The 25,855-nt window shown below is 62.8% G+C and overlaps 1 protein-coding gene across 4 annotated transcripts in view; it reads left to right on the forward strand.

Moving 5' to 3' along the window:
- DOK7 (docking protein 7) overlaps positions 1-23,608 on the forward strand; it is a 37,984-nt gene extending 14,376 nt beyond the window's left edge. For 3 of the 4 annotated variants that reach the window (XM_063107969.1, XM_063107968.1, XM_063107971.1), the window contains 6 exons: positions 8,333-8,452; positions 13,035-13,154; positions 14,815-15,518; positions 18,928-18,970; positions 22,185-22,313; positions 22,637-23,608. In XM_063107969.1, coding sequence (XP_062964039.1) covers positions 8,333-8,452; positions 13,035-13,154; positions 14,815-15,518; positions 18,928-18,970; positions 22,185-22,313; positions 22,637-22,773 — 1,253 coding nt within the window. In that variant the 3' untranslated portion in view covers positions 22,774-23,608. The remainder of the gene's footprint in view (positions 1-8,332; positions 8,453-13,034; positions 13,155-14,814; positions 15,519-18,927; positions 18,971-22,184; positions 22,314-22,636) is intronic. The other variant, XM_063107972.1, reaches the window with a different exon arrangement.
- The last annotated feature ends 2,247 nt before the right edge of the window (positions 23,609-25,855 follow it).

Raw genomic sequence — 25,855 nt, forward strand, 5'->3', positions numbered from 1 at the left:
GGCCGCTGTAACAAATTACCACAAACGGGGGCCCAAAGCAATTAGACTTTATTCCTTCACAGACTGGGACCAGTGGCCCTGCGCCCGTGGGTCAGCTGTCACTCACTCACTCTGGAGACTCTGGGGCACGGTCCTTTCTGCCTCTTCCAGCCCCTGGTGGCTCCAGGTGCACCTTGGCTTGTTGCTGTGTTGCTCCAGTCCCTGTCTCATGAGGACACTGTCACTGGATTTAGGACCCACCTGGCTGATCCAAGATGATATCATCTCCAGACCATTAACTTAATTACTTCTCCAAAGACCCTTTTTCACAGATTCTGGGATGTGAACATATCTTTTAGAGGCCACCACTCAGCCTATGACAGTGGCTGGGACTGTGAAGGTTCTAGAATATGGGTCATGATGAGGCTGTGGGCTTGGTCACATTTCATTTGAGGACAGATAGCTGGGTGGAGTCACTGGAAGGCCCTGGAAGGCCTGGGTGTGTACAATCAGCATTCTCTCCCTCCCTGGGGACAGGGGGTCGCCTGGCCCCTGGGCCTCTAGAGCCACCTCTTGGCACCTGCCCCCGCCAGCTCTCCAGTGAGCAGAGAGTGTGACCCTGATCTCAAACGCTGCTCTTCAGCCCCCCTTTGACCCCCCCAACATTTGGCATGACTGGGCAGCAGGGGTGCCCTGGTGGGCCTGGGGGCGGGGCCAGTGTCCTGGTGGACGTGGGAGCAGGGTGGCGTCCTGGTGGAGATAGTGGGTCGGTGTCCTGGTGGGCGTGGGGGTAGGGTTGTTGCCCTGGTGGACATGGGGGCGGGGTCAGGGCAGCATGGCCTGCGTGGTTTTGCACAGACCCCTCAGGTCCTGGCTGGGTGAAGGGGCTCGGCTGGTTTTCGTGCCTCATGGTGGATGCTTTGTCTCTGGACCCCAAGTGCACAGCCACCCACTGACAGGCGGAGAGAAGCGTGGTGGGTGTCAGGGAGCCTGGGCCCCCTCTGTGTGGCCGCATTCTCTGTCCCTCTGCTGGTCACGGGCCTATGTGTGGAGGCCGGGCCCACACAGGGGCACACGTGGGTGGTGGAGGGAGACACTGAGGACCCCTGCCCTGACAGGCTGAGCCACGGGCACAGAGAGCGTGGGCCTGGGAGGGGTGCACGGCCTGCAGTCGAGAAGGGAAGGCTCTGGGGCTGGGGGACGCCTGAGCTGGGCATGAAGATGAATGGGAGCTTCTGGGGGACAGGACCAGGGAGGAAGTCCCGTCCCCACATCTCCAGTCCGTGTGAGCCCGGCCATTCCTCAGAAGAACATCCTTGGGGCAGAGACCTCAGCGGGTGGCACAGAGTGGGTGGAACCAGCTGATGCCCGCGTCTCATCAGAGGCACATGGTGACCCCCCTTCGGGGACACCCCCACGCCCACCCTGATGCTGGCTGATCAGCGGAGCCCCCTCCCCAGAGGAGTCCCCGGGATGAGTTCTGTGGGGGAGTCAGGGTAAGGTTGTAAAGGACTGGGGTGAGGGACTGATTTCTCTTTGTTCCTCAGCATTGAACCCAGGCCCCGAGCACCACGTTGCTCAGGATCACAGCCACTTGAGGGGTTTGTGGCCCCTTTGGTGGCATGTTACAGGGATACAATTTGATACCCATGCCCATGTGTGATCTTGACACGCAAAATCAAAGTGCACATTTTCGTGGGTCTCCACAGGGACGGGGGTGTGGAAACTCAGGAGAAAGGGGACCAGAAGGCTGCCCGGGGACCCCAGGCCCTGCCACCGGGACAGCATCGGTGGCTGTCAGGACTACCCCAAGATTCTCCTCTCCCCAAAGGGGCCAGCCCCTCCCGGGGCAGCCTGGGACTTTGCATCTCCGCTGGCGCACGCTCCACCTCAGCCCCCATCCCCAGCCCCCATCCCTGTGACCCTGAGAGCCCCCTGCCCCCAGGTGCTGGGCCGCACGCACCGGCGGCTTCTCTTCCGCTCTCTGGTTCTCCCCTCTCTCTCCTGCTGGGTCCAGGCCAGGACCCACGTCCTCCAGCCTCTTGGGGCACAGGAGCGTTTTTCAATGATTTTGATTTTTTTTTTTAAGTGAGTAAAGAAGGAAAACCCCAGACCAGGAGACTCTTGTTACATGCAAAACGCTCGGCATCTCTTCAGTTCAGAGAAGCCCCCTGGTGCCTCCTTTGGACTTTAGACTTGCTGGGTGGCCTGGACAGAGCTGGCTGGCGCTCTGGTCTCTGACCCCGGGAAGCTGGGGGGCAGGAGGGGTGTGTCCCCCGGCTTCCCCTCACCAGGCACTGGGGTGCAGGGATCAGAGCCGGGGAGCCCGCAGTGGGGCTGGGATGACTCAGGGCCTGTGTGAGATGGAACGAGGCGTTTACAGCCCTCAGTGGGCGCGAGGGGAGCTGGGGAGGGGCACAGACCCCAGCCTGGGGGCGTCGGGGAAGCTCTGTGGGGAAGGGGAACCTGAGTGGGGCTTCTGCCGAGTGAACAGGAGTTAGCCCAGCTGTCACAGGCTATGGAGGGGAAGAGGAAAAAGAAAAGGGTGCTCCAGACACACGTCACGCACGGATCGGATGGGTGACCTGCAGGGCGTGTGCAGGATCCTGTTGGGGGGGTGGCAGGGGGCGAGGTGGGGAAGGAGGAAGCAGTGCCTGGTTGCAAAGAGCCCAGTAAACGGCACCAGAGTAGCAGGGAGCCATTGAAGGTGCTTGAGCAGGGGCGTGTTTTGGCCCAGGGGACAGATGGGGCTGAGGCGGGAGGGCCGTGGGAGGCTTCTGGCCGTAGCTGACCGACGGTAAGGCCAGCCCAAGCAGCCGCTGTGGGGGAGGACCCGGCGGGTTCCAGGAATGTTAACAAGGTGGTGGTCGACGGGGGGAGGGTGAGCCTGGGGCGGGGAGGAGGGGGTCTCCCTGCCAAGGTGAGGGTCCTGGGGGCCGGGGCGAGGGCAATTCGTTCTTGCGGAGCCATTGCCCTGGTGACAGGCCCCCTTCTTGTGCTTTGCCTATGGGGGGAGGGGATGTAGGTGGGACACGTGCCCCAGGCAGGAGCACCCTAAACAAAGGCCCTGTCCCCCGCGACTGGCGGCGCATCGAGTGACGTTTATGGACTGTGGTGCGTCCGCCTCGTCCCTGACACTGTGCGTCTGTTCCGTGCCCCACTCTCAGGTCTCCGCTGGGTCTTGCTCTGGGTGGGGTTGCTCTCCCTTTGCAGCGCACTCAGCAGCATCTACACGCAGGATGGGTCTGGCACCGCCAGTGTCTGGGGAGGTGACTGGAGCCAGCGGGCTGCAGGGTGGGGGCTCAGGCTGGGGCACGTTGGGCAGAGACACAGCCCCCCAGGATGACCCAGGGGCTCGCTTGTGCTAGCTCGTCACCCTCACCCCACCCCATGAGTCGTGTGCTGCCATGGCCATCTCACAGATGAGGAAACTGAGGCACAGCGTGGTCTGTCGGCCACTCTGGGTGTTCCCAGATTGGGGTGGGGAGGCTGTCCTCTGCAGTGACGATGACATGTCCAGGCCTTGCTGCTACCCATCTACATGGCTGCACCGAGAATGTCCCTGGGGTCTGAGAAGGGGCCATGGCTGCTGCCCCCTCCTCCCGAGTGGCCTGTCCCTGGTGTGCTGTGCGCTGGCACGGAGACCAGCCCTTCCTCCTCCTCTCGAGGAACAAAAGCCCCCTCTTGGGCAGAGGGGGCAGCAGGCAGCGTCCCCGGCGCAGGAGCAGCTGCTGGCTGATCCCGACACCCGCCAGCTGTCAGCAGTTTCCTCTTGGGGGCGGTTTTGCTCTGGAGTTTCCTTCCGAGCAGAAAAGCAGCTTGAGGGGCAGGCATGGCGTCCCCTGCCCTTTGAGACGTGCTGTGTGGCCTCGTTGGGGACCACCTGGACAGTGAGCCACATCTTACCCCTCTAAAGGGAGGTTCCTGGACATACGAGAAAATCTTGTTCGCGTCAGGATTTCAGTGATAAAATGTCACTTATTCGCACGTTCCTTAGACCTCTCTCAATCCCTCTGAGCCTCAGTTTCCTCACCTGTGCCATGGGGACCTTGCGTCCCTGTCACAGAGCCTGCTGTGGGGCCACCACGCTGTTTTCCGTGGCAGTCGCACCACGTCACCACCCCAGCAGCAGGTCACACGGCTTCCAGCTTGTCCACACCCGCCCAACGCCTGCTGTCTTCTGTTGGTGTTTTGGTCTTGGGTTTTTTCCCGCTTTGTTTTGATGATAATCCTCGGAGTGAGTGTGACGTGGTCGGATGAAATTTAGCTGCATATCAGATACGAACTTGTTCCGTTGAACTTTGCTTCTTTCTAACAAAATAAGGGCACAGAAAAACGAAATTTCAATTAGTTGACATTTTACTCTATTAGGAAACTTTGTGCAAAATAATGTCCCTAGGGGCTTGGTTAGCAGGGCTGACTTCAAGGCCAGGCAGTGCTGTCTGGATGGAAGCTTTCTAGAACCTTCTCAGCATGAAAGTCCTCCAGATGATTTCAGACGCTGTCCCCGACAAGACTTCTAGTGTGTGATTTTTGTCTGCAAAGGGTGACGCATCACTTTGTTTTCTGAGGAGCTGGGATACCGAACACTTAGTAAGATCAGGTGGCAGTGATCGGCGCCCTGGAGATTATTTCAAGACTGACTTCATGCAGAGACGTCAGCCCAGATCTAGTCGGGACTGTTGCAGGTCAGCCTGGAGAGTGGTTTCTTTCTGGCGGCTGGTGAGTCTTGGAGTTGGATGCACCTGCTTTTTCATGGGAGAGACTATTCCTGGGAAGTAATTGTATTTATGATGTGGGTGAGCTTTGCCTGCAACCCCAGCCTCTGTCTAGCAGGCAGGGTACCCGTCAGCCCGGGCAGGCAGCTGGCTCTGTGCTCAGCTCTGTGCAGAGTTCTCTCACCTTTTCCTCATTTTCCTTGTCTTATTTGCTGCTGCGGAACAAACACCCCCAAATGGTGTGGCTTTCAATTCTGTGGTCAAAGGTCTGGGTAGGGCTCAAGGGACGACTTGTGGCTGCTCCATGAGCTGTTGGCCAGAGTCACTCGACGGTGGCATCTGACTGGTGTCCTGGTGCCGGCTGGTGGCTGGGATGCTTGGGTCCCCCGGGGCCTCATTTGCCAGTGGGTTCGCAGGGGTCCCATCACGGCAGCTGGCTCCAGGAGGGCAAACGCGGAAGCCCCTTAGGTGTCAACCCACTGGAAGAGCGTCCCCTCTGCCACTTGATATCAGCCAGAGCAGGTCACAGGCTGGCCCGGATTCCAGGGGAGGGGAACGGACCTGCCTCTGGAGGAGTGGCAGCCTTCAGGGGCAGGCCAGGAGCAAGAGAAGCAGCCACACCTGTGTCCCCTGGCACAGCCGGGCAGGCTCTTTCTCCCCTCCCCAGAACAAACCAGAGGTGCCGGGAGTGCTTCCCTGGGGAGGGGACCAGGCTGGCAGCCTCCACAAACACATCTTTCTGTCCACAGCCGAGTGCTGGCTCAGACACTGGGGGCCCTGACCACTGAGACATGGCTTCTGCTCGCAGTGTGCTCGGGCCTGGCGGCTGGGACAGGGGACACATGGAGTACAGCCCCTCGGGGGTCTGGCCTGGGTGAGGCATCCTGTGAAAACATCACGGAGCGAACTGTTGGCTTCCTGGATGGAGGTTGGGGTCAGGGTCAGGAAAGGCATCCAAAAGGTGCCCGAGTCTTGAGCAGTCAAGGTGGCGGAGGGCAGGGACGGCCGCCTGCAGGTGGAGGTGTGTTGGGTGGCCGGCGTGCTTGGGGACTTTGGGCGTTCCCAATGGCCTGGCGGGTAGATGGGGTGGGGGCTTGCAGGGCAGGGGTGGGGCATACCCTGGGGAGAGGCTGTCTGAGGCCTGCAGACTGGCCCTTGGAGATGGGCGTCCTTTTCCAGGGCCCCCGGAGTCGGCTCCACTGGCAAAATGGGGTGGCCTGTCGGGGAGCTGGTCGGGGCCAGGGGCTGGCGGTCAGCTGCAGGCCCAGGCCTCGCCCGGCCACCGCGTCTCCCCGGGAGCCTGAGGCTCCGCCGCCGCCCCGGTGGAATGCAGGGCCGGCTCCACTCCCTGCGGTAATGTGGTTTTTTATAGTCGGGGGACTGGTTGTCCCTCGGCCTCTGCCAGCTGTCCGTAAGCTCAGGATTAGAGGCCGGCCTTTTGTGAGAGCTGGGGCCCAGCCGGCTGAGCCTTTCACACGGGTGGGGTGGCATCGGGCATGGGGAGTGGCCGCGAGGGAGCCGGCCCGCAGACAGCGGCCACACGGCGGGCCTGCACCTCCCGCCCCTCCCCTGCAGCCAAGGTCCCGGGTGCAGCTCTTGGCAGCCCCTCCAGCCTCACACGGGCCCATCCACCGGGGCCTTTCTGAGCCTCTCGGGTGCCCTCCTGCTGGGTGTGGAGGTGGTGCCAGCCCCCGCTCCACGCCCCACCTCTGCTCCTGGTCACTAGCAGCCCCTGGCCCAGAGCACGACCGGAAGCTCTGTGGTGCCAGGAAGAGCCCAGGTGGGCCTGGTGGCCTGGGCTGGCATCCGCTTCTGGGCTGTGTGATCAGGGACAAGTGGCTTGCCCTCTCTGGGCCTCGAGTGTCCTGCCTCTGAAGCGGGATGGGCTGTCATGTCGTCTGGCTGGGGGCGTTACAGGGAATGAACCGACAGCCGCCGGGTGCTGGGGCTCACTGCCTCGCCACGTGCCGGGGCTGGCCCGGGTCCTGGAATCCACCGTCCTGCATTCCGTGCCGGCGGAGCGTGACCGGGCGGCTGAGGCTCGAATGCGAGTCCCCGTGCCCGCCCCGTCCCGCCCGTGCTGGCGCCGCGCCTCCCCCGGGAGCGTGCCTTTCTTTGGGCAACGGGCAGAGGCTCCAGAACAGGGAGGGATTCTTGGGCGGTGACGCCAGGCTGAGCGTCCAGCCCCATGGGACCCGTGTCGGCGGCGGGCGCGGCCAGCCTGGCGTCCCCATTCAGCCGGAGGCCGAGGGATTTCATTCACCTTGGCCGGGGCTCGGGCCCAGCGGGAGGGCGGCCGGCGCTGCTGACTCACCACGCTGGGCTGCTCCCCGTGTGGACGGGACCCAGGCGCCTGCCCCGTCCCCCTGCCCAAGTGGCCCTGGCCTGATTCACCGGGCTCCTTTTTTCCGCCCAGTGGGGAGCAGGGGTGGGGCTGCCTGGGGACACGCTGCGCGACCTCAGGGTGTGTCTTTACGCTGTGAGCTTGTTTCCTCACCCAAAAGCCAATCAAGAAGGAGGATAACTGTAAGGTGGGGAGACCGCTCTGGCCACGAGGGGCAGCCCCGTTGTTTGAGGGGTGGTCACTGTGACACGTGGTTTACAAACATTCCTAAGTAACCCACACAAGAGCCCTTCAGGTAGTGAGGTTGGGGTCACCTAGAGCGGCTGAGGTCACGTGGTACCTGTCCTGGGGCAAGAACCCAGCACCTGGCAGCCCAGCTTCTGTCCCCTTATGTGCCGTGGGGACTGGATGTGGCTCTGGAGCTTCCTAGCTTGTCATCCTAGCTCAGAACAGCCCTGTGGGGTTGGGGTTGCTGGTCCCCTGGGGCTGTTGAGGAAATCAAGACTTGGAGGGCGGGCGAAGACTCATCACACAGCTGCCTGTTAGTGGAGCAGAGTCTGTGTGTCCACCTTTGGTCCCCAGTTAAGCCCTGGAGGGTGGGTGCACAGGTGGGTGCATAGTCCTCTGCCAGGGGGAGAACTCCAGGACCGTGCTTCTGGTGCCCCAGATGCAGGACCACTGTGTTCCTGCACACAGCGTGGCTGAGGACAGAGCGCTGGGCTGGCTTTCTGCAGAAGCCACCTTATCAGTTCCCCAGGCTCTGCACAAGGGGCTGTGCTCAACCCCAGCACCTGGGGCTCACGTTGCTCCAGGCGGGGGATGGGGTGGAGGGGGAGAGGTCAGCCTGACGAGGTGGCCTGGGCCAGCCGCCTTGACAAGCTGTGTGTGGTTTTGTTTTTTTTTTAAAAAGATGACTGGTAAGGGGATCTTAACATTTGTCTTGGTGTTGTCAGCACGAGCCTCTCCCAAGTGAGCCAACTGGCCATCCTTCTATAGGGATCCGAACCTGTGGCCTTGGTGTTATCAGCACCGCACTCTCCCGAGTGAGCCACAGGCCGGCCTAAGCTGTGTGTGTTTGAACAATGCAGTGGGGCTTGTTAGTGTGAGAAGAGACGAAGTCCAGGAGCTTTGGGGACACGGCTCCAATGGCTGAGTGACTCCGGTCGTGCAAACCGGAGTTTGCTCAGTTCTCCTGTGTTCCGCCACCTCACAGCACCCTGCCCACTCTGCAGGGGTTCCCCCACCCCATGCTGGGGCCCAGCTGACCCATGTCTCTGTCTTCCGTCTGCAGGGGCTGGAGTCTTCTTCCTGTCCTCGGCTGAGGGGGAGCAGATCAGCTTCTTGTTTGACTGCATCGTGCGGGGCGTCTCCCCGACCAAGGGCCCCTTTGGGCTGAGGCCGGTTCTCCCAGGTGCGTGTGGGAGCGTGGTTGGATCAGGCCAGACAGGGAGGGGGCAGTCTGGAGACCAGAGCCCTGTGGGGCCTGGGGCTGCAGCTGCGAACAGCTCACTGCCAGGGCACCCTGGGGCTTCTGAGGGGGACTGTCAGCGTGTCTTGGGACTGAGCTCACACCTGCAGGCGCTTCCTATGCAGGGTCTAATCTGTTGGGATGCTCAGGGCCTGAAGTCTTCTGGTGGGGACAGCTTAGCCATAGCTGCACCTGTCTGGGCAGTAAGAGGCCCATGATCTTGGAGACCTTCTGAGCCACCCCCGTCTCCCAGATCTGGAGCAGGGAGGGCCTGGCCTGAGGTTGCTGGTGCATTGGCAGCTGGCCTGACTCTGCGGCGGGGGCCAGGACTGGCTCCCTGGGAGCCTGGTGTCCAGGCCAGAAGCCACCTTGTGAGGCTGCCTGGCATGTGGGTCTCAGAACGCATCTGGGGTGGGTACCAAGGCTGTGCTGAGTGTGTCTCCTCTTGTCCCTGCCCTGCTTCCCTGGCTGTGGCCAGGCCACCATTCTTCAGGAGTGCTTGGCCAGGGATGTTCTGGACCTCAGAGGGCCACATTTCCCAGTCACTGTGGGCCCAGAGCAGGGCTGGGCTGTCTTAGGTTCTGGTAGGTCATGCGCTGGGCGCCGCGTATGGGCTGTCTCTGATGCTGCCCTTGCCGCAGTGCTTGTCCCATGGTCCAGGTGGGAGACCAAGGCCTGTGGCCACACCAGGGGCGGTCAGTGAGCTCACATCTACCACCTCCTCCCATCGCACCCAGCCTGGGCTGGCAGCAAGGCCAGCAAGGCCGTCCCACAGAGGGCACATGGGCCTTCCTCTCGCAGCTGCAGCTCTCAACCCCCGCTGCCCGCCCCCGGCACAGGCACAGGTGGGACGGTTACAGGGAGGAGGGAGGCAGCTCCTGTGGCCGGGTCCTGCCAGCTGCCCAGCGCTGCTGGACGGTGCGGCGGCACCCTCTGCTGGCGTCTTCCTGCCTTGCAGCCCGAGAGTGTGTGTGCATGGCGAGGACAGTGTGCGTGTGTGCGGCGAGGACAGTGTGCGTGGCGTGGACAGTGTGCTTGTGCGCGGCGAGGACAGTGTGCATGTGCATGGTGAGGACATGGTGAGGACAGTGTGCGTGTGCGTGGCGTGGACAGTGTGCATGTGCACGGTGAGGACACAGCGTGGACAGTGTGCGTGTGCACGACGAGGACAGTGTGCGTGTGCATGGCGTGGACAGTGTGCGTGGCGTGGATAGTGTGCATGGTGTGGGCAGTGTGCATGTGCACGGTGAGGACAGCGTGGACAGTGTGTGTGTGCACGACGAGGACAGTGTGAGTGTGCGTGGCGTGGACAGTGTGCGTGGCGTGGACAGTGTGCATGTGCACGGTGAGGACACAGCGTGGACAGTGTGCGTGTGCATGGCGTGGGCAGTGTGCGTGGCGTGGACAGTGTGCATGGTGTGGACAGTGTGCATGTGCACGGTGAGGACACAGCGTGGACAGTGTGTGTGTGCACGACGAGGACAGTGTGCGTGTGCATGGCGTGGGCAGTGTGCGTGGCGTGGACAGTGTGCATGGTGTGGACAGTGTGCATGTGCACGGTGAGAACACAGCGTGGACAGTGTGTGTGTGCACGACGAGGACAGTGTGCGTGTGCGTGGCGTGGACAGTGTGCGTGGCGTGGACAGTGTGCGTGTGCACGACGAGGACAGTGTGCATGTGCATGGCGTGGACAGTGTGCGTGTGCATGACGAGGACAGTGTGCGTGTGCATGGCGTGGACAGTGTGCGTGTGCACGACGAGGACAGTGTGCGCGTGCATGGCGTGGACAGTGTGCATGTGCACGGTGAGGACACAGCGTGGACAGTGTGCGTGTGTGCGGCGGGGGCATGTAGGGCGAGGACAGTGTGTTTCCCCCGGGCATGGTCCACCCACAGCTCCGCCCTGCTGTGCAGAGCTGGGGTGGAGGCAGGACTCATCCAGCAGCCCCCGGAGAGCCCAGGACCAGGGCCCCGGCCTGGGGAGCGGGAGACTCATGGAGGGTGGGGTGCTCTCTCCTGCTTCCTGTAGGGGTTCCTGGGCGAGGAGGGGGTGATGGGGCATAGCACTAGACAGAGGACGCCTCAGGGAGGCTCAGCCTGGGGGCAGAGCTGTCCGGCGACCTGATGGGCCCCACAGCAGGGGGCAAGCTGGCTGTCCCAGGCGGGGCTGGTGGGTGGCTGGGCTGACAAGAAGTGACAGACCCATTGCACAGACCATCCTCCTCGGAACCAGCTGGGAACTCTTAAAGCCTACTGCCGTCAGGGTCACCCTCCAGGTGTGGGGGCCTCAGGTCACCCTGATGCGCCAGCTGAGCAGGGCACTGAGCTAGTCAGCCTCTGGCCAGGAGTCGTGGGTCCCAGCCCCTGAGGGCTGGACTCTGGAAGGGTCTGGGGGCTGGTGGACTCCATTGTCTGTGCTTGGCCTGGGTCACATTGAAGCCCTGTGATTGCTGGGGGCTCCTGAGATGTGGCCTCTGCTGGGCAGCAGCCTCGAGTTCTGGGCTTTTGGGTGTCCTCTTGTGCATGTCCCCATCCTGGCCCCTGCCTCGACCGGGTGCGCTGCTGCTGCACCCCCACATTGCAGGCGGGGCGAGAGGCTTGGGGGTGAGGGGTGAGGCTGGGCATCCTTCAGTGTCCTGCTGCCCCTGCAGCTACCAGATGGGTATGGTCAGGAGGGTGTGTCCTACGTCCTGAGCCTGGTGTCACCAGAGGGCCTGAGATGAGTGCTCACAGGGCTGAGGTCGGGGTGCCGCCGCTGTCACTGTGCTTGTTTCCAGCCTGGACCCTGGGCCACGCCTGCCGCTGCTAGGTCTGTAGCCGGGAGTGGGCCTGCCGTCTGCTCACGTGGCAGGGTGTCTGCGAGAGCGCCTGGGGAAGCTGTCCCGTTTGGTGGGTTGTGCGGCCCGTGGCTGGGTCAGGAGGGGGATGGGCCTGAGTTGCACGGCTGTGACTGTCGTCGCCTTTCCCCTCCTCCCAGGCACAGATGGAGAGGAGACAGGAAGAGAGACTGTGCTGCCTGATCCCTGTCCCGGGCAGCGCTGCCCCTGGCTCACCTGGGCAGTGCCCCAGGGTGGCCAGAGTAGTGGATTGGGGGGCTGCTCCTTGAGGCCCTTCCAGTGTGTGTCTGGGTCCCAGCACCGTGAGCTCTCTCTGCCCTGGTCTGAGGCCCTGATGTGGTGGCCATGTGCTCAAGGATGTGGACACGCACTGTGTGGCCTGCAGGTGTCAGCAGTAGGACAATAGGCTGCCTGGACACGGACCCACCTGGGGAGGAGGAAGGACACTACTGTTCTCTCTTGAGACCGGCGGCACCAGCTGTGGGTCTGTTTTTCTGGAGCTTGGACTGTGCAGCCATGAGACTAGCTCTGGGCGGCTTGGTTCTGCCCTGCTCTGCCCATGGGGCTCTGCTCCAGGTGCCCCCAGCTACAGGCTGTGCTTTCTAGTCCTCTGTGTGCTGCAGGATTTGATAGGAACTTGTCACAACACCCCTGCTGCCAGATTCTAGGGAGAGTGGGTCCCACTGCCTTGCTCTGGGTCCCACTCCTGCAGGAGTCCTGGGCGGCAGCCAGCTGCTTGGCACAGGCCTTGCCAGCCACACACCCCTTGGGAGCTGATGGCAGTCGGGTGCCAACCCTGCCCCAGGCTGCCCAGAGGAGGCTGCTCTGAGCTGGAGGGGTCGTTGTGCATTAGTGGGTGGGGCCTGTGGCTCTCCACGTGGCCGTGGCTGTGTGTGCAGGGAATGTGGAAGGGCCAGGGCAGTGTTTGGGGCTGAATAGGCTCTCAGCTGAGTGCCCAGGACAAGCCAGCATGGCTGGGCACGGGGACAGCAGGGTGAGCTTCCTGCCCTCCAGGGCTGCTGCTGAGAGGAGAAAGACACAATTCACAAAAGTTAGGGCTCAGGACCGCAGGTGCTGAGGAGCTGCCGAAGGTCCCCCACCCAGCCTGGGTGGGATGAGGAGGTGTCCTGCCACCCAGCTCATGGGACGCATGGGTGATGACCAGAGAGGGTGGTGCTAGTGCTCTCTGGAGAGCAGTCATGAGGGAGGGACTGGGCGGGGGCCCGAGGGTCAGCGGGCTGTGTGCTCTGAGCCTCAGGTGACAGCTGAGGCTCCATCCAAGGGCCAGGGTGCAGCAGGGCACAGTGGGGTCAGGGTGGCACTTCATTTGGGTGGCAGGGGAGACCTGCAAGAAGTTGGCGTATAAGCCGGGGTGGGTGGCAGGGACGGTCATTTGGGAGATGGACAGTCCATAAACTTGGTGGTGAGAGGAAGGGAGTCTGCTGGCTTGGGGTCCTGGTGACTGGACAGACGGGGGACTTGTTTATGGGTGTAGGGACCCAAGCTGGGCAGATGAGGGCTGATCTGTGGGGAGCAGCTGGGGCACCACTCACGTGACCACTGCATTGGGGCCGGACCAGGGTGTGTGTGGTCCTGATGGCGCTGGACTCACCAGGACACCCAGGACAGTGTGTGGGCTGGGGGGCTGGAGGTGTGGGCCACCTCCTCATTCTCTCTCCTCTGCCACAGACCCGAGCCCCGGGGGGCCCTCGACTTTGGAGGAGCGAGTGGCCCAGGAGGCCCTGGAAGCCCTGCAGCTGGAGAAGCGGCTCAGCCTCCTCTCACATGCGGGCCGGCCGGGCAGCGGAGGTAGGGCAGGGCCACCCGGGCTGTCCGCCTCGCTCTCAGCCAGCGCCCAGCAGAGGGGCTGGCAGTGATCCGCGCCGCGTGGGGGCTGCAGACTCCATGCCGTTCACTCACTCATTCATTCATTCCTCTCCTGTCGACTCATTCATTCATTCTTCCTCTCCTGTCGACTCATTCCTTCATTCATTCGTCTCCTGTCGACTCATTCATTCATTCTTCCTCTCCTGTCGACTCTGCCTTCATTCATTCATTCCTCTTCTGTTGGCGCATTCATTCATTGTTCCTCACCTGTCGACTCATTCATTCTGCTCTTGTTCCTTCTTTCCTTCATTCATTCCCCTCCCGTTCATTCATTCATTCATTGCTCTCCTGTTCATTCTTTCATTCCCTCACTCACAATTCCACAAACATGTCCTAAACTCTGACCCGAAGCCCTGACAGGAAGCGTGGTGCTGGTCATGAGAGCTGGGTTTGACTTCTTTCCCTCTCACCAGCTGTGTGGCCCGGGCAAGGCCTGTGGCCTCCTGTGCCTCCGTTTTCCTGGCTGTGCTCAGACAGAAGGGCTCAGGGGCAGGGGGAGCTGCTGCCCAGGAGCCGAGGCCCCTCCCCAGGGCTGGTGACTCTGTCTTGGCTGCTCTTTGTGGGAAGATGGACGGGAGGGGCTGGCCACCCAGCGAGGGGCTGCTGCAGCTCTTGTGAGTGTGGCCAGCTTGGTGGGTGGGCTGCTCTGGGGTCTTCCCAGACCAGAGCGTGGGAGCTCTGCTGGTTCTGTCTGTAATTCTGGCTGCTGCCTGTCCTGTGGGGCACACAGAGGGGACAGAGGCCTTCTCCCCTCCCTTGAAGGCCCTCCCCAGAGAAGCAGGGGGTCTCAAGTATATTTGAGGTCTTACCTTGTTGGGTGCAGCTCATAGCTGGTTTCTCTGGAGCCCCAGAGGGCAGGCCAGGCGAGCGCTGAGAGATGAGAAAGCAGAGACTGGTTTTCCCATGGGCTCCAAGCGAGAGGGGGCAGGGCCTGGCAGGTGACAAGACAGGGGTTCATGTCCTCAGGGGGCTTAGGATCTATGGGGGAGGGGAGACCAGGACCGAGGCAGTGACGGCAGAACGTGGTGTGGGCCAGGTGGGTGAGTCAGTAGCTGTGGGTGTACCCAGGGCTTCATGTCCATGCTGGAAGGGCCTGGGAAGTCCCCAGGGAAGGCAGGATGGCTGTTCCAGGCATGGCTGAGAGCCAGAGCCACAGCTGGAAGGTGGTCAGGATGGCCAGACGCCTGGGGGGAGGAGGAGCCCAGAGGCCAGGCCGCAGGGCCCTAGAACGGGCTGGAAGCAAGAAGAGGGGTGTGCTCAAATCGTATTTTAGGAAGACCCCCTGCTGGGGGGGAAATCAGGGACAGGGATGGGGGTCAAGGAGGGACAGAGGGGACAGAGGGGTGGGGCAAAGTTCTAGAGGGAGCTGGAGATTGAAAGATAGGAGTGGGCTCAGGACCGGGTGAGGGGAGAGGAGCTTCTGCTCCAGCCTCCAGGTGCGGGGGCTGGGGAGGTGGCGGGAGCTGTCCCAGGATGTTGAAGAGACTGGAGAGTGCCCCTGAGGGCACTGGACGCAGCTCCACCCGCGCTCTCCACAGCCCCCCAGCCCCGCAGCGGCCTCAGCTCCCCACTCTCGTCTCAGGGGATGACCGCAGCCTGTCCAGCTCGTCCTCAGAAGCCAGCCACTCGGACATCAGCGCTGGCAGCCGGCTCACCGCGTGGCCAGAGCAGTCCTCGTCCTCGGCCAGCACGTCCCAGGAGGGGCCGGGCCTGGCGGCTGCCCAGGCCCCCAGGGATGCCACTCTGGGCGCCTCCAGGCTGCCCCCCACGTCGCTGCGGCCGCGGCAGCTGCGGGAGGTCGGTCGCCAGAGCTCCTCCGACAGCGGCATCGCCACGGGCAGCCGCTCCTCCTGCTCGGGCAGCTTATCGTCCTACGCGGGCAGCAGCCTGGACGTGTGGCGGGCCGGCGATGACTTCGGCTCGCTGCAGAGCCTGCCACCCCTGGCTGGGGCACCCGAGCCCAGCCTGTGCACCTGCCCGCCCGGTGCAGCGGAGTACCAGGTGCCCACCTCTCTGCGACACCACTATGACACGCCCCGCAGCCTGCGCTCGGCCCCCCAGGGTGGTCCCGACGACGGTGCTGCTGGGGACCTGGGCGGCCAGACGTCCGCCGGGTGTCCCTCTGGCTGGCTGGGCGCAAGACGGCGGGGACAGGCAACAGAGGCCCCAGGCAGCGAGGCAGCGCTGCCCAGCCCAGCCCCCGGCGAGCCCTGGGAGGCCGGCAGCCCCCACGCTGGGCCACCTCCAGCTTTCTTTTCAACATGTCCAGTCTGTGGAGGACTCAAGGTAAACCCTGCTCCCTGAGAGCCTCAGCCCAGGCCCCTCTGGATGGGAGAGGCGGCACCGGCCTCCTTGCAGAGAGGGTGCTTTTTGCACTGGGTTCCAGAAGCCGCCCAGCCGGCGGGGAGGGCTTGGTGGGCGGGGGCCACAACCCCAGCGGTGGGGCCGCCAGTGGAGGGGGCAGGGGGAGGCGTGCTCTGGAAGGTGGGGGCTCTGGCCAGGTGGGTCCGGTCAGCAGAGCCCCGAGGCCCAAGCCCTGGGGCTTGGGTGGGTGCTGCGCCCCGTCCGCTCGCGCCCTGTGCTGGGTACTGAGGGCTGGACACCGCCACTGGCCGGGGCTGGCCTGGGTGCTGGGCCCATCCTCCTCCTGCCCCACTGACCGCCTGGTGGGGGACCGATTCCTCCATCGCGTTCCCGGTCACCTCCTCACTGCGCAATCACGCACCGCTGAAAATTCAGGCCTCCGCAGCAGCAGCTCCCGACACCCCGAGCTCCGTGAACCCCAGCCAGAGACCAGGCTCCCTGGTCCGTGCGTGTGACCAGCTTTATGTAGTTACCCCGTGCCTCTTCCCCCAGCACCCCAGCGGGGCGCAGCCCGGTCCTCTGGGGAACTGAAGCTCAGGAGGCTCCGTGACTTGCGGGGTCCGTGCCTCTGTGGTCTGGACCCTTCCACGCTGCCCACCAGCCTTCTCCTGTGCCCGGGGGGCTCGATGCGGTGCGGGGGGCTGGGGGGCAGCCGCTCAGAGCGCTCCGCTTCGTCTTCCACTTGACCTGGGCTCCGAGGGTCAGCTCGCGGGAGGGTCCCTAAAAGCCCCCACCCGGCACTCCTGCACCCTCCGTGCTGGGACCACGAAGCTGGCGGTCAGGACCAGAGGGAGAGGTCAGGGCCCCCGGCCCACGGGCACGCGGAGGCTCCGGCTCCCCACACTGCCCGCTGTCTGTGCCTGGCGCAGCCTGACGCGTCTCAGCCAGCCCTGACCTGGGGCGCACGGCTCCTCGCGGCTGTCCTGCTTTGCACCTTCACTGTTGGCTGCCCGGGTCGCTCTTTTACATTTTAAAAATCTGACACTGTTTGTAATATGCGCTGAGACTGGAAATAAAACTCTTTTCTTACCGCCTTGTCCTTTTCCGTGTGGCTGGGCCCCTCTGCCTCCCTGCCCGCCCTCCTCACTAGCCCTTGACTGGGTCTGAAACCCCTGAGGCCTGGCCCCTGGGCCTGCAGGTCACAGAGCAGCCTGAGGCCTCGTTGGTCTTGTAGGCCGCGGCCTGAGTGCCATGGAGGTGTGGAGGAGACTGCTCGGACAGCGCACGGGCCCACGTGTGCGCACGTGTGTGCGTGCACGTGGCATGTTCCTGTGTGATCACTGGAGACCACAGTGAGGTCCTCGGTGGCCCCGCAGGCTCAGAGATCCCTGCGTCCAGGTGAGGGTGGACGTGCTGCCTCCTGGGCGGGCCAGTGAGGGTGCTGGCTCTGAGCCTGGAGCCGCCATCCCTGTCGCCCCTGCACGTCTCGTGCGGGGTGCCCCACCCTACCCTGCCTGTCTCCATGCTTGCCTGCCACCCCATGGGGACCGAGTCTGGGGGGTGCTCTGGGTCGGGTCCTGCAAACTGCTGCATTGTGGGGGGCCGGTGTTGGGAATTGAGCTTGGGGCACATCTACCTCCCACCGGCTGGATGGCCCAGTGCACCCGACCTTGCTGGGCTGCACTGGGGAGTCTGATGGGACAGTGTATGTAGGTGCTCAATAGATGCGCATTAGTGGAGCCGCCACTGTGATCTCTGCTGCTGTCACCTCCACTCATGGCAGCCCAGTCAGCCTCGCTGCAAGAGAAATCAGGCTGCAGCTCCCAGTGCTGGGGGCTGCTGGGGCCGTGGCTTCTTGTGTGATGGGTTGACTTGGGAGGAGGAGGGCCCGGCTCCCCCAGCAAGTGTGCCTCAGTCTCCCCTGGGGACCCCATGGTGTTCCCCCCAGGACACCTTTCCCTGTGGGGACGTGGCCAGGTCATCTGCCTTCACTCCTTTTTCTGGGGCACTCATGGGTGGGCTCTGGGCACCCGAAGCCTCCGCCCACTGCCTGCTGGGCAGCCCAGGGTCACCAGTCTCGGCTCCTCCTCCCCGAGTGGGGTGGGGGCTTCTCCTCAGGGCCAGGGGCAAGCAGACAGGGCAGACACTGGTCCCGTGTCCTTGCCTGCCCGGGGCCACGTGCTGCTCCTGCCCAGGGGTGGGGAGTGAGGTCACCTTGTTGTGCTCTGCCTCCCCCAGCGTTGGTGTGACCCAGCACCTGCAGGGATGGCCTTCCTGAGCAGGTGCCATCTGTGGGGGCCACCGAGCTGCTAGGATCAGCCCCCGCATGGTCACGGGGCTCCTGAGGGGCTGCTCCTGCATTAGAGGCGTGCGCAGAGGCCTGTGTTTACCATGGGCTCTGGGGTATCAGCCCCTTGTCCTGGGGGCTGCCACATGCCCTTCCCAGGTCCCCAAGTCTGCCTGCATGGGGCTTCGCTATGATGGTGATGAGGTTAGACCAGCTGGCTTGCTCAGGGCGTCTTTGTCTGGGGTCCCAGCCCCGCCATGTGACCATCTGCCCTCCAGTCTGGCCTGGACCAGTGTCCGGTGCTGAGCCCTGTTTCCAGCCTCCCAGCCCCCCCAGGAAGCCCCCTGCCAGGCGGCCCCTCAGACGTGCTAGGTGCTGGGGATGCTGGGCTCTTTCCAGTCACCTGCCCCAGGGTCGGGGACCTGGGCGGGGTCTTCTCCTCGGGGGGCTTGGGATGTTTCCAGTCCTAGGCCAGCTCAGCAGCAGTGGCCACTGTCCCTCCCTCCCCCACCTGCCTGCAGACCTGTCCCAGGCTCCCCCCGCCCAGTCTACCTGCACCTCCACTAAGGTGCTGCCTGTTTCAGGGCCAGGCAAAGGGGAGTCACTCTGCAGTTTGGGGTGACTGTGCTCATCTCACCTGCAGGGTCCTCCCCACAAGTGGCTTAGAGCAGGTCACGCCATGCACCGAAAGGCCGAGGAGGAGATACTGGGCCCTGTGGGCCACTCATGCTGTCTCAGTGGCTCAGCCTGGACAGTGCACATGTGCGGGCGTGGCTGTGTTCCAGCAACACCCTGCTAACAAAAATAATCGGGGTGACTTGGCCTAGTTTGCCGACCTGGCTCACAGCACCCCTGTGCCATACCCTGAGGCCTTCAGCATGTCCCATGGGCCGTGACGTGGAGCTGCTCCAGGCTGGGCGGTCAGGGCAGTGGGCCAAAGGGCCCTGGAGGAGGAGTCGGGGATCCCAGGCTGGTCTCCCCTGAGGTGGCCCAGGACACCATGCCTTGTGTCACTCTCAGGGTTACCATCCTGGTTTTCAGGCCCAGGGGGCAGGATGTGATTGACGTCGGATGGACACACTGACACGTGCTCTCTCTGTCTAGGGAGCAGCTGCCTTACCCCCTGGATCTGTGAGGACACATTCAGGTAGGCACCTGGCCCAAGAGCGTGGGCACAGTGATAGCCAGAAAGTCTGACCCATACAGGCAGGGAGGGGACAGTGGGGTGAGATGGGACAGCAGGATGACAGTGAGCAGTGCACAGCGGGGTGATGGGACAACAGGGTGCTGGGGGATTAGTGGGAGGTGGGGTGCTGGGGGTGGAGGGCCGGGGGTGGGGTGACAGTGGACAGTGGGGTGAGTCCTGGCCCAGGTGGGCGAGGTGGGATGGGCAGTGGGCCAAGGACAGGTGAGTGGCTCTGTGCAGCATGGCTGAATGTGGGCGAGCTTGCCTGGGAGAATGCAGGGGTGGGCCAGGCCGGGCCAGGGCAGTGGTCTGGAACCCCCAGTCTGGGAGGAGGACAGAGAGGTAGTGCCGGGGCAGGGGTGGCAGCTGCCCTGGGGAGAGGAGAAGGCCCATGGAAGGAGGGCGTGCAGGTGCCCGGGGCACTCAGCGTGGGACAGGCATTGGTGGCTGGGGAGGCTGGAGGCCAGGCAGGCTGCCCTTGGCAGGTGGGCTGGGGGTCGGGCCAGCTCTGTGCCCTATTTTCTCTGTGGAGGAGGGGCCGCCTTGGGCTGAGCCCGATTCCTGCTGCCACCTTCAGAGGCTGGTGGTGCCTGTTGGGAGCCGGGCCTGGCAAGTCCAGCATGGTTGGCACAGCAGCCACAGGACGGGTTCCTGGGTTGGGGTTCCCGGCTTGGATGCTGGGTCTGGGTGGGGCCACCATCCAGGGTGTCGATGCCATCCCCAAGAGGGGACAAGATGGGGTGGGCGGGGACAGCCCAGGAGGTACCTGAGGATGTGATTCTTTCCACTGGGGTTGGGGGCTCGGGAGGTGGGCACTGGAGGGGGATGCGTGGCTTTGCTCTTGTGAGGCCTGCCCTGGGTCAGGCTGCGGACAGACACGAGTTGGACTGTGACAGGCCCGGGGCTGCTCCATGTGACCTGAGCTGGGAGGACAGGTTCTCTGCTCTGTCCCAGTATTTGAGGCAGCTTGAAACGATGCTTCCAAGAAGCTAAAACAAAATGAACGTGACAGTAAAGGAGACGAGAGGTGGCGGGGGTGAGGGGTGAGGGGCGAAGGGTGAGGGGTGAGGGGGGCAGGTGGCTGTAGTGATGAGCCAGCCCCTTCCCAACCAGCAGCTGAGTCCCCTTGGGGACAGGAGAGCCAGGTGCAGGACAGTGAGGGTCTCAGCCAGAGGAGGGCGAGAAGCACGTTCTGGACACGGCACCCCTCCTGCCCTGCGCTGCTCAGAGCCCCCGTGTGCGAAGCGGGGATGCTGGGCTCTCCAGAACCTTCCGTCCCTCCCTCCTGCTTCCACCCCCCCATCCAGATGACCTTGGGAAACAGGACCAGCCCTAACACAAGGTCCGATGAGCTCTGCACCTCCTGTCCCTTCATTCTCCTCCCCAGCCGTGCCCCTTCTCCAGGCGGCCTGCTGTGACTCCCCTGTCCTCGCTGGCCCAGGTGCCTCCCCCACCACCTCTGCCTGTCATCCCGTCACTCGGAGAGGTCTTGTCTGACCCCTCTGTGTGCCAGGGTCTGCCCGGGCCTGGTCCAGGCTGTATGGACGGATGCGCAGAGCCCATGCGACACGGCGCGGCCCCGTCATTCCTCGCTGCCTGGGAGGCCCAGGGCACCAGCCAGGACGGGGCGCCGAGCCCTGGCAGGAAGCCCGTGGGGGCGCAGGCCGGCACCGGCTCTCCCTCTGCCCAGCTGCTGGGCCTCGTGGGAGGTTTACTGTTCCTGTGATGGGTTCTGTTTACTACAAAGGCAGCAGATCTACAGAAATCCCTCATCTCGGAGCAGAGACTTTCTGGGATTGAGCACGCTCCACCGTCTCTGCTTGGCCAGGGCACGGTGCTCTGCGAGCTGCCGCACAAGGCCAGCCCAGCTCTGCGGCCGTGGGCCCGAGGCCTCGCCACCGCCCTGCGGGCCCAGAGTCCAGAGCGCCCCTTCCCCGTGCCCCTGGAGGGCGGGTCTCCAGAGGGCCCCGAGGCGGACCGACTCATCCTGGTGGGACTGGGACTCTCCCTGTCTGTTGCTTATAACAAAATAACCAGAAACTGGGTGATTTATAGAGAAGATGAAATTTCTTGCTTACAGTTTCTGAGGCTGGGAAGTCCAAAGTCCAAGTAATACAGCTGGTGGTGGCGACAGGCACCCAGGGGTCTCACATTGCAAGATGGTGGAGCAGAGACAGAGACTAACCACCTCATTCACTCCTTTTAAAGCCCTCAGAACCACGCCCCTGACCACCATTTTTAACCCATTCACTACTGCAGGGTCCTACAATCCAATCACCTCTTCAAGGCTCCACCTTTAATTACCGTAATAGGATTTCCCACCCTCTTAACAGTCACAGTGGGGCTAAGCCTCAGTGAGGTTGGGGCATCCAGTCTACAGCACCTGGCTTGAGCACTAGCAAATTAGGATGGTGGTCACCCTATGTCCAGCAGAAGCCTCCCCTTCTGCCCCTGACTCCCAGGTCAGCTCCCAGTGGAGCCGCCTCTGGCCCCTGCCCCGGCCCCTTGGCACTGCACTGCTCACTGCGGCTCACATTGTGACCGCCTGCTCCGGGTCCTTGGGTGGGGCGGGGTGGGGTCTTTTCCCTGCCTCCCTTGTTGTCTGGCCCAGAGCCACATCAGAGTATGGTGGGGACGAGGGTCCAGCACCTCCTCATTGGAGACCAGGTCCTGGCTCTGAGGCTCCTGGAGGCCAGCGCAAGTGCTGTCTGTGACCTGAGACATGAGACCTGGAGGTGGGGACTGGGCCGTGGGGGCCTGGGACTCTGGGTGCTGCTCCTGGGATGACCCAGCAAGACAGAGAGGGGGAGGGCTAGGGAGAGGGACAGAGCAGGAGAGGAGGAGCTGAGCTGAGGGGGGTGGCCAGAGGGACAGCGGGGGAGACTGGATGAGGGTCACAGAGACAAACAGAAGAGTGGACCTTGGGAGGGCGCATGGGGGACAGGCAGCTGAGAGTGGCCCTGATGGCAGAGAGCGGAGGTGTGCACAGCTGGAGGACACAACTCTTTCCAGAGGCACTGCCGGTGCTAGACGGGGGCGGGGGGTGGGGTCTCAGGACGGGGCAGTGCTGGGCCAAAGACGGACAGCCCAGGAAAGTAGGGGAGTTGGGGGCCTCCACACCCCAGGAGAGGTGGAGGGTGGGAGGAGGGGGGACTCACAGCCCCTCTCCCCACAGGGTCCCCGGGGCCGGAGAGGACACTTGGCGAGGCACCCACCTACATGAACATCCCTGTCAGCCCCTCCTCCAAAAAGCAGCTGCACTACACGGGCCTGGAGCTCCCGGAGGCCAGCGCGGGGGTCCGAGGTGGGTGCCCAGGAGGCCCGGCAGGACAGCTGGGACCCCCAGCCCGGGGCCTTGACACCTACCTCAGCCCCTGGCCAGGGAGCCCTTCTTCCTGATAGGCAAGCGAGACTGTCCTCGGCTAGGCCACGTCCCTTGAGGGTGTCACCCCAACCCATACCCCCATGCGAGCACCTCCAAGAGCATGTGGTCCAGGTCCTCTCTGGGTGACTGGTGTGAGTCGGGGCGCAGTGGGAGGCGTCGCAGGGCCCTGGCCTCTGTCACACAGCAGGGACCGGCTCTCGCACCCCTGGCAGGTGCTGCCACTTACCACCCGCTGCTTTCAGGGGCCGGCACCTCCCGCTACGCACAGATTGACATTGCGGCCACCGAGACGGCGCACAGGGTGGGGACCCGGCACGCACAGACCCGGGAGGAGAGGCTGCCCGAGCTGGAGCAGCGGAGGAAGGGGCCGTCACCGTGAGGCCACAGCGCCAGGCCGGGGCTGGCAGACACCCACACAATGTGGCCAGGCACGCCACCCCCTTCTGTCAGCCATGGCTGCTGTCACGAGGGAGCCCTGGCCTCTCTACAGACATCTCTGCTCTGTCCTCCGGTGGTCTGGGTTCAAGTCTGAGATTCTTGACTTCCCAGCTGCAGGGGAGGGTGGGGCTGGTCTCCGTGCCCTGTGGGGGTGGGTGGAAGGTTCCAGGGCCCACACCGGCACATTCCAGCGTGGAGCCACTTGCAGGGCTCCCCTCTCCCTGCCCGGCCTCCCGCCTCACTGGTGCCCAGTGCTGACCCTTCCCTTGATCTGGACAAGCCATTCTGGATCTCAGGCGCTGAGAGGGGTCTGATTCCAGGAGTCGGGCAGCGTCCGGGACCTGACACCGCATCTCAGGCTGCGGGCCACCTGGGGGTGAACAGTTTCTGAGGCCTGGGATGCAAACTGCCCTCCCCATCCCTGGCAGAGGCGGCCACACAATGACAGCCATATCCCAGCAAAGAGCATGTCCCCAAACTGAGGCAGTGCAGCCCCTGCAGCAGAAGGAGCTGTGCCCCACACCGCCACGCCTGGCCCTCCTTCTGAGACTGCCAGCCAGGTCTTCTGGTGCCCCCCTTGCCACCTCCCTGCAGTGCCATCTCTGTGCCACCCGCTGCTGACTTGGAACGGGAACCTCGGCCAGCCAGGGTGGGAAGGACTGTCCACCTGTCAGCTGCCAGCGTTGCCGAGAGGCCAGGAATTGACCTGACCACTGGCTTCTTGGGACCCATTAGTCAGTCATGTACCTAGTTTATGTTGTTACTGTTCCGTTTTTAACAGCGCATAGTGTTTTCCTGAAGGCCTGAGGTCTGTTTCTTGTGTGGCTTCTGCCCCTGGTCGGGATCCCAGCCTTGACAGCGGGCAGGGCTCAGGGCTGGGCTGGTGTCGCTGCCTCCCCCTGGTGGATCTGGTTGGCGCCACGTGGGCGCTTCCTCTGAGTCATGTGGTGCTTCTGTGACTCAGTAAGCTGATGGGACAGTTCCAGTGGTGGTGGGCTTCCTGTCATGGCCCCAGTCTCTGCGGCATGAGCAAGCACTGGGGTGGGCTCTGCACGGTGGGGGCTCCAACCGTGGTCCACCCACATCGCTCCCTTTCTTCTATCTTCCAATCCCTCCTTCCCTCCCAGCTCCCCAAGGAGCCCACCAGGGGTCCAGTGAGTCCTGGAGAGCCTGCCTATGGTCCTTGGCTGGGGTCCCTCAGGTTGGCGGTCCCGGAACACCAGCCCTCGTTGCCCCACCAGCCCTACACAAGCTGACGAGGCATACAGGGGATGTGGCTGCTGGGGAGGCAGGGGTCAGCCCTGGGCCATCCAGGGGGCAGGACACACGTCCCTGCTTGGATGCAAGGGCCCTGGGAACTGTCCTAACAGACGAGGGCAAGTCAGGTTCTCAGCCTAGGAACCGCTAGATGCACAGCAGCAGAGTGCAGGAGAGTCCAAAGATTAGGTAGATGTGACTTTCATCTCAATTACTAGTGAGGTGAAAAGAAAGCTGCAAGATGCTGTTTTACACCCACCACGATGGCACATTTTCCTGTGCAGAAGCTACATGCAAACACTCCCTGGCTATCCAGACTTTCCTTGGAATGACCTGTCCACATCTTTTGCCTGTTTTATTTTCTGGTGCATTGCTTATCAAGACACAATAACTGATTTATAAAATGTGTTATTGGTGGTGTATTCCACATGATTTAAAGAGCCAAATAGTTCTCCAAGGTTTGTCACAGAAGGCACCCCACCCGCAGCCCTCACTGTCACCGCGTGAACACGTGTGTTCAGAGGCTCCATGGTCCCTCAGTTCCAGCCCCTCCGACTGACTTCCCACCGCAGATCACAAGCATTGCTGTCACTCACAGCCCGCCCTCCACCCCATCATCGCACACAGTGACCTGCCATCCCTGCGGCCCCACTGCCCGTGCTCTGCGATCCTGCCCGTGGCCGGCAGCGCACGCACCGTCCCCTTCCTCCCCCAGCCTCAGTCTTCCTGGGAAAGCTGTTCTCCATGTTCTCGTGTTGACACTGGGTCAGCGCTCCCCGAACTGCAGACATCTCCTCTCAAACGCAACAACATGTTAGGCTGCCAGTTCATTCTGTCTTGCGGAGTCTCTCCTGGAAGTTCTGACCTGCTCCAGCCGGGAGCCTCTTTACAGCAAAAGGCAGGGAGCTCCCAACCCCCCTCTCGGTGGCGGGATCCCTTTTTCAAGAGTCCTGCCTTCTTTCTCCATTTGCTCTTTCATTTGAAGGAGCACTTCCTCCAGAGGCAGCTGAAGAGTGGCATGGGGGGTAAATGTGAGATCTTCCATGCTTAGGAAAAAACCCACATTCTAGCTGGGTATAGCATTCTAGGTTGGAAGCTGTTTTCCTCCAAAATGTTGAAGCCATCGCTCTGGCGACCGTGCCTCTCGGTTTGTGCAGCCCAGTGCCATTCTGATGCTGAGTGGGAAAAACACAAAGCAAGTGTCTTACCGTACTCTCCCAGCAGCAATCGACATGGAAGACTTCTGCAGCCAAGTGTGTGGAGTGTTTCCCCACAAACCACGCAACCAGCTCTTCAGCAGACACCAGCGGGGTGTCCTTGAATTCAATCTATTCTGACACTCTCTACCTTGAGACAGCATCAGATCCCACAGGTTGAGGGCTCAGTCCCCAAGACTGCCGCACTTCAGACGCCAGTCACAGGTCTGGCCCCTGGAATTTACAGCTGGAACAGCTGTAAATCAGGGTCCCAACAACACCCTCCTCGGGTTCGACTGATTTGCTGAGCAGCTCACAGAACTCAGGGAAATACATTTGCTGGTTTATTACAAAGGATACTGGTGAAGAGATGCCCGGGGCGAGGTATAGGGAAGGGGTGTGGAACTTCCAGGCCCTCCCCAGGTGCACCACCCTCCAGAAACCTCCAGGTGTTCAGCTATCCAGAAGCTCCCCAAACCCTGTGCTCTTGGGTTGTGGAAGCTTCATGACGTAGGCATGATTCAAGCATGGACAGCCGTGTGGACGTGTGCTTGGACAAAAAGGGTCTGA

Source organism: Cynocephalus volans, chromosome 9, assembly GCF_027409185.1.
Source record: "Cynocephalus volans isolate mCynVol1 chromosome 9, mCynVol1.pri, whole genome shotgun sequence".
NCBI classification, from domain to species: Eukaryota; Metazoa; Chordata; class Mammalia; order Dermoptera; family Cynocephalidae; genus Cynocephalus; species Cynocephalus volans.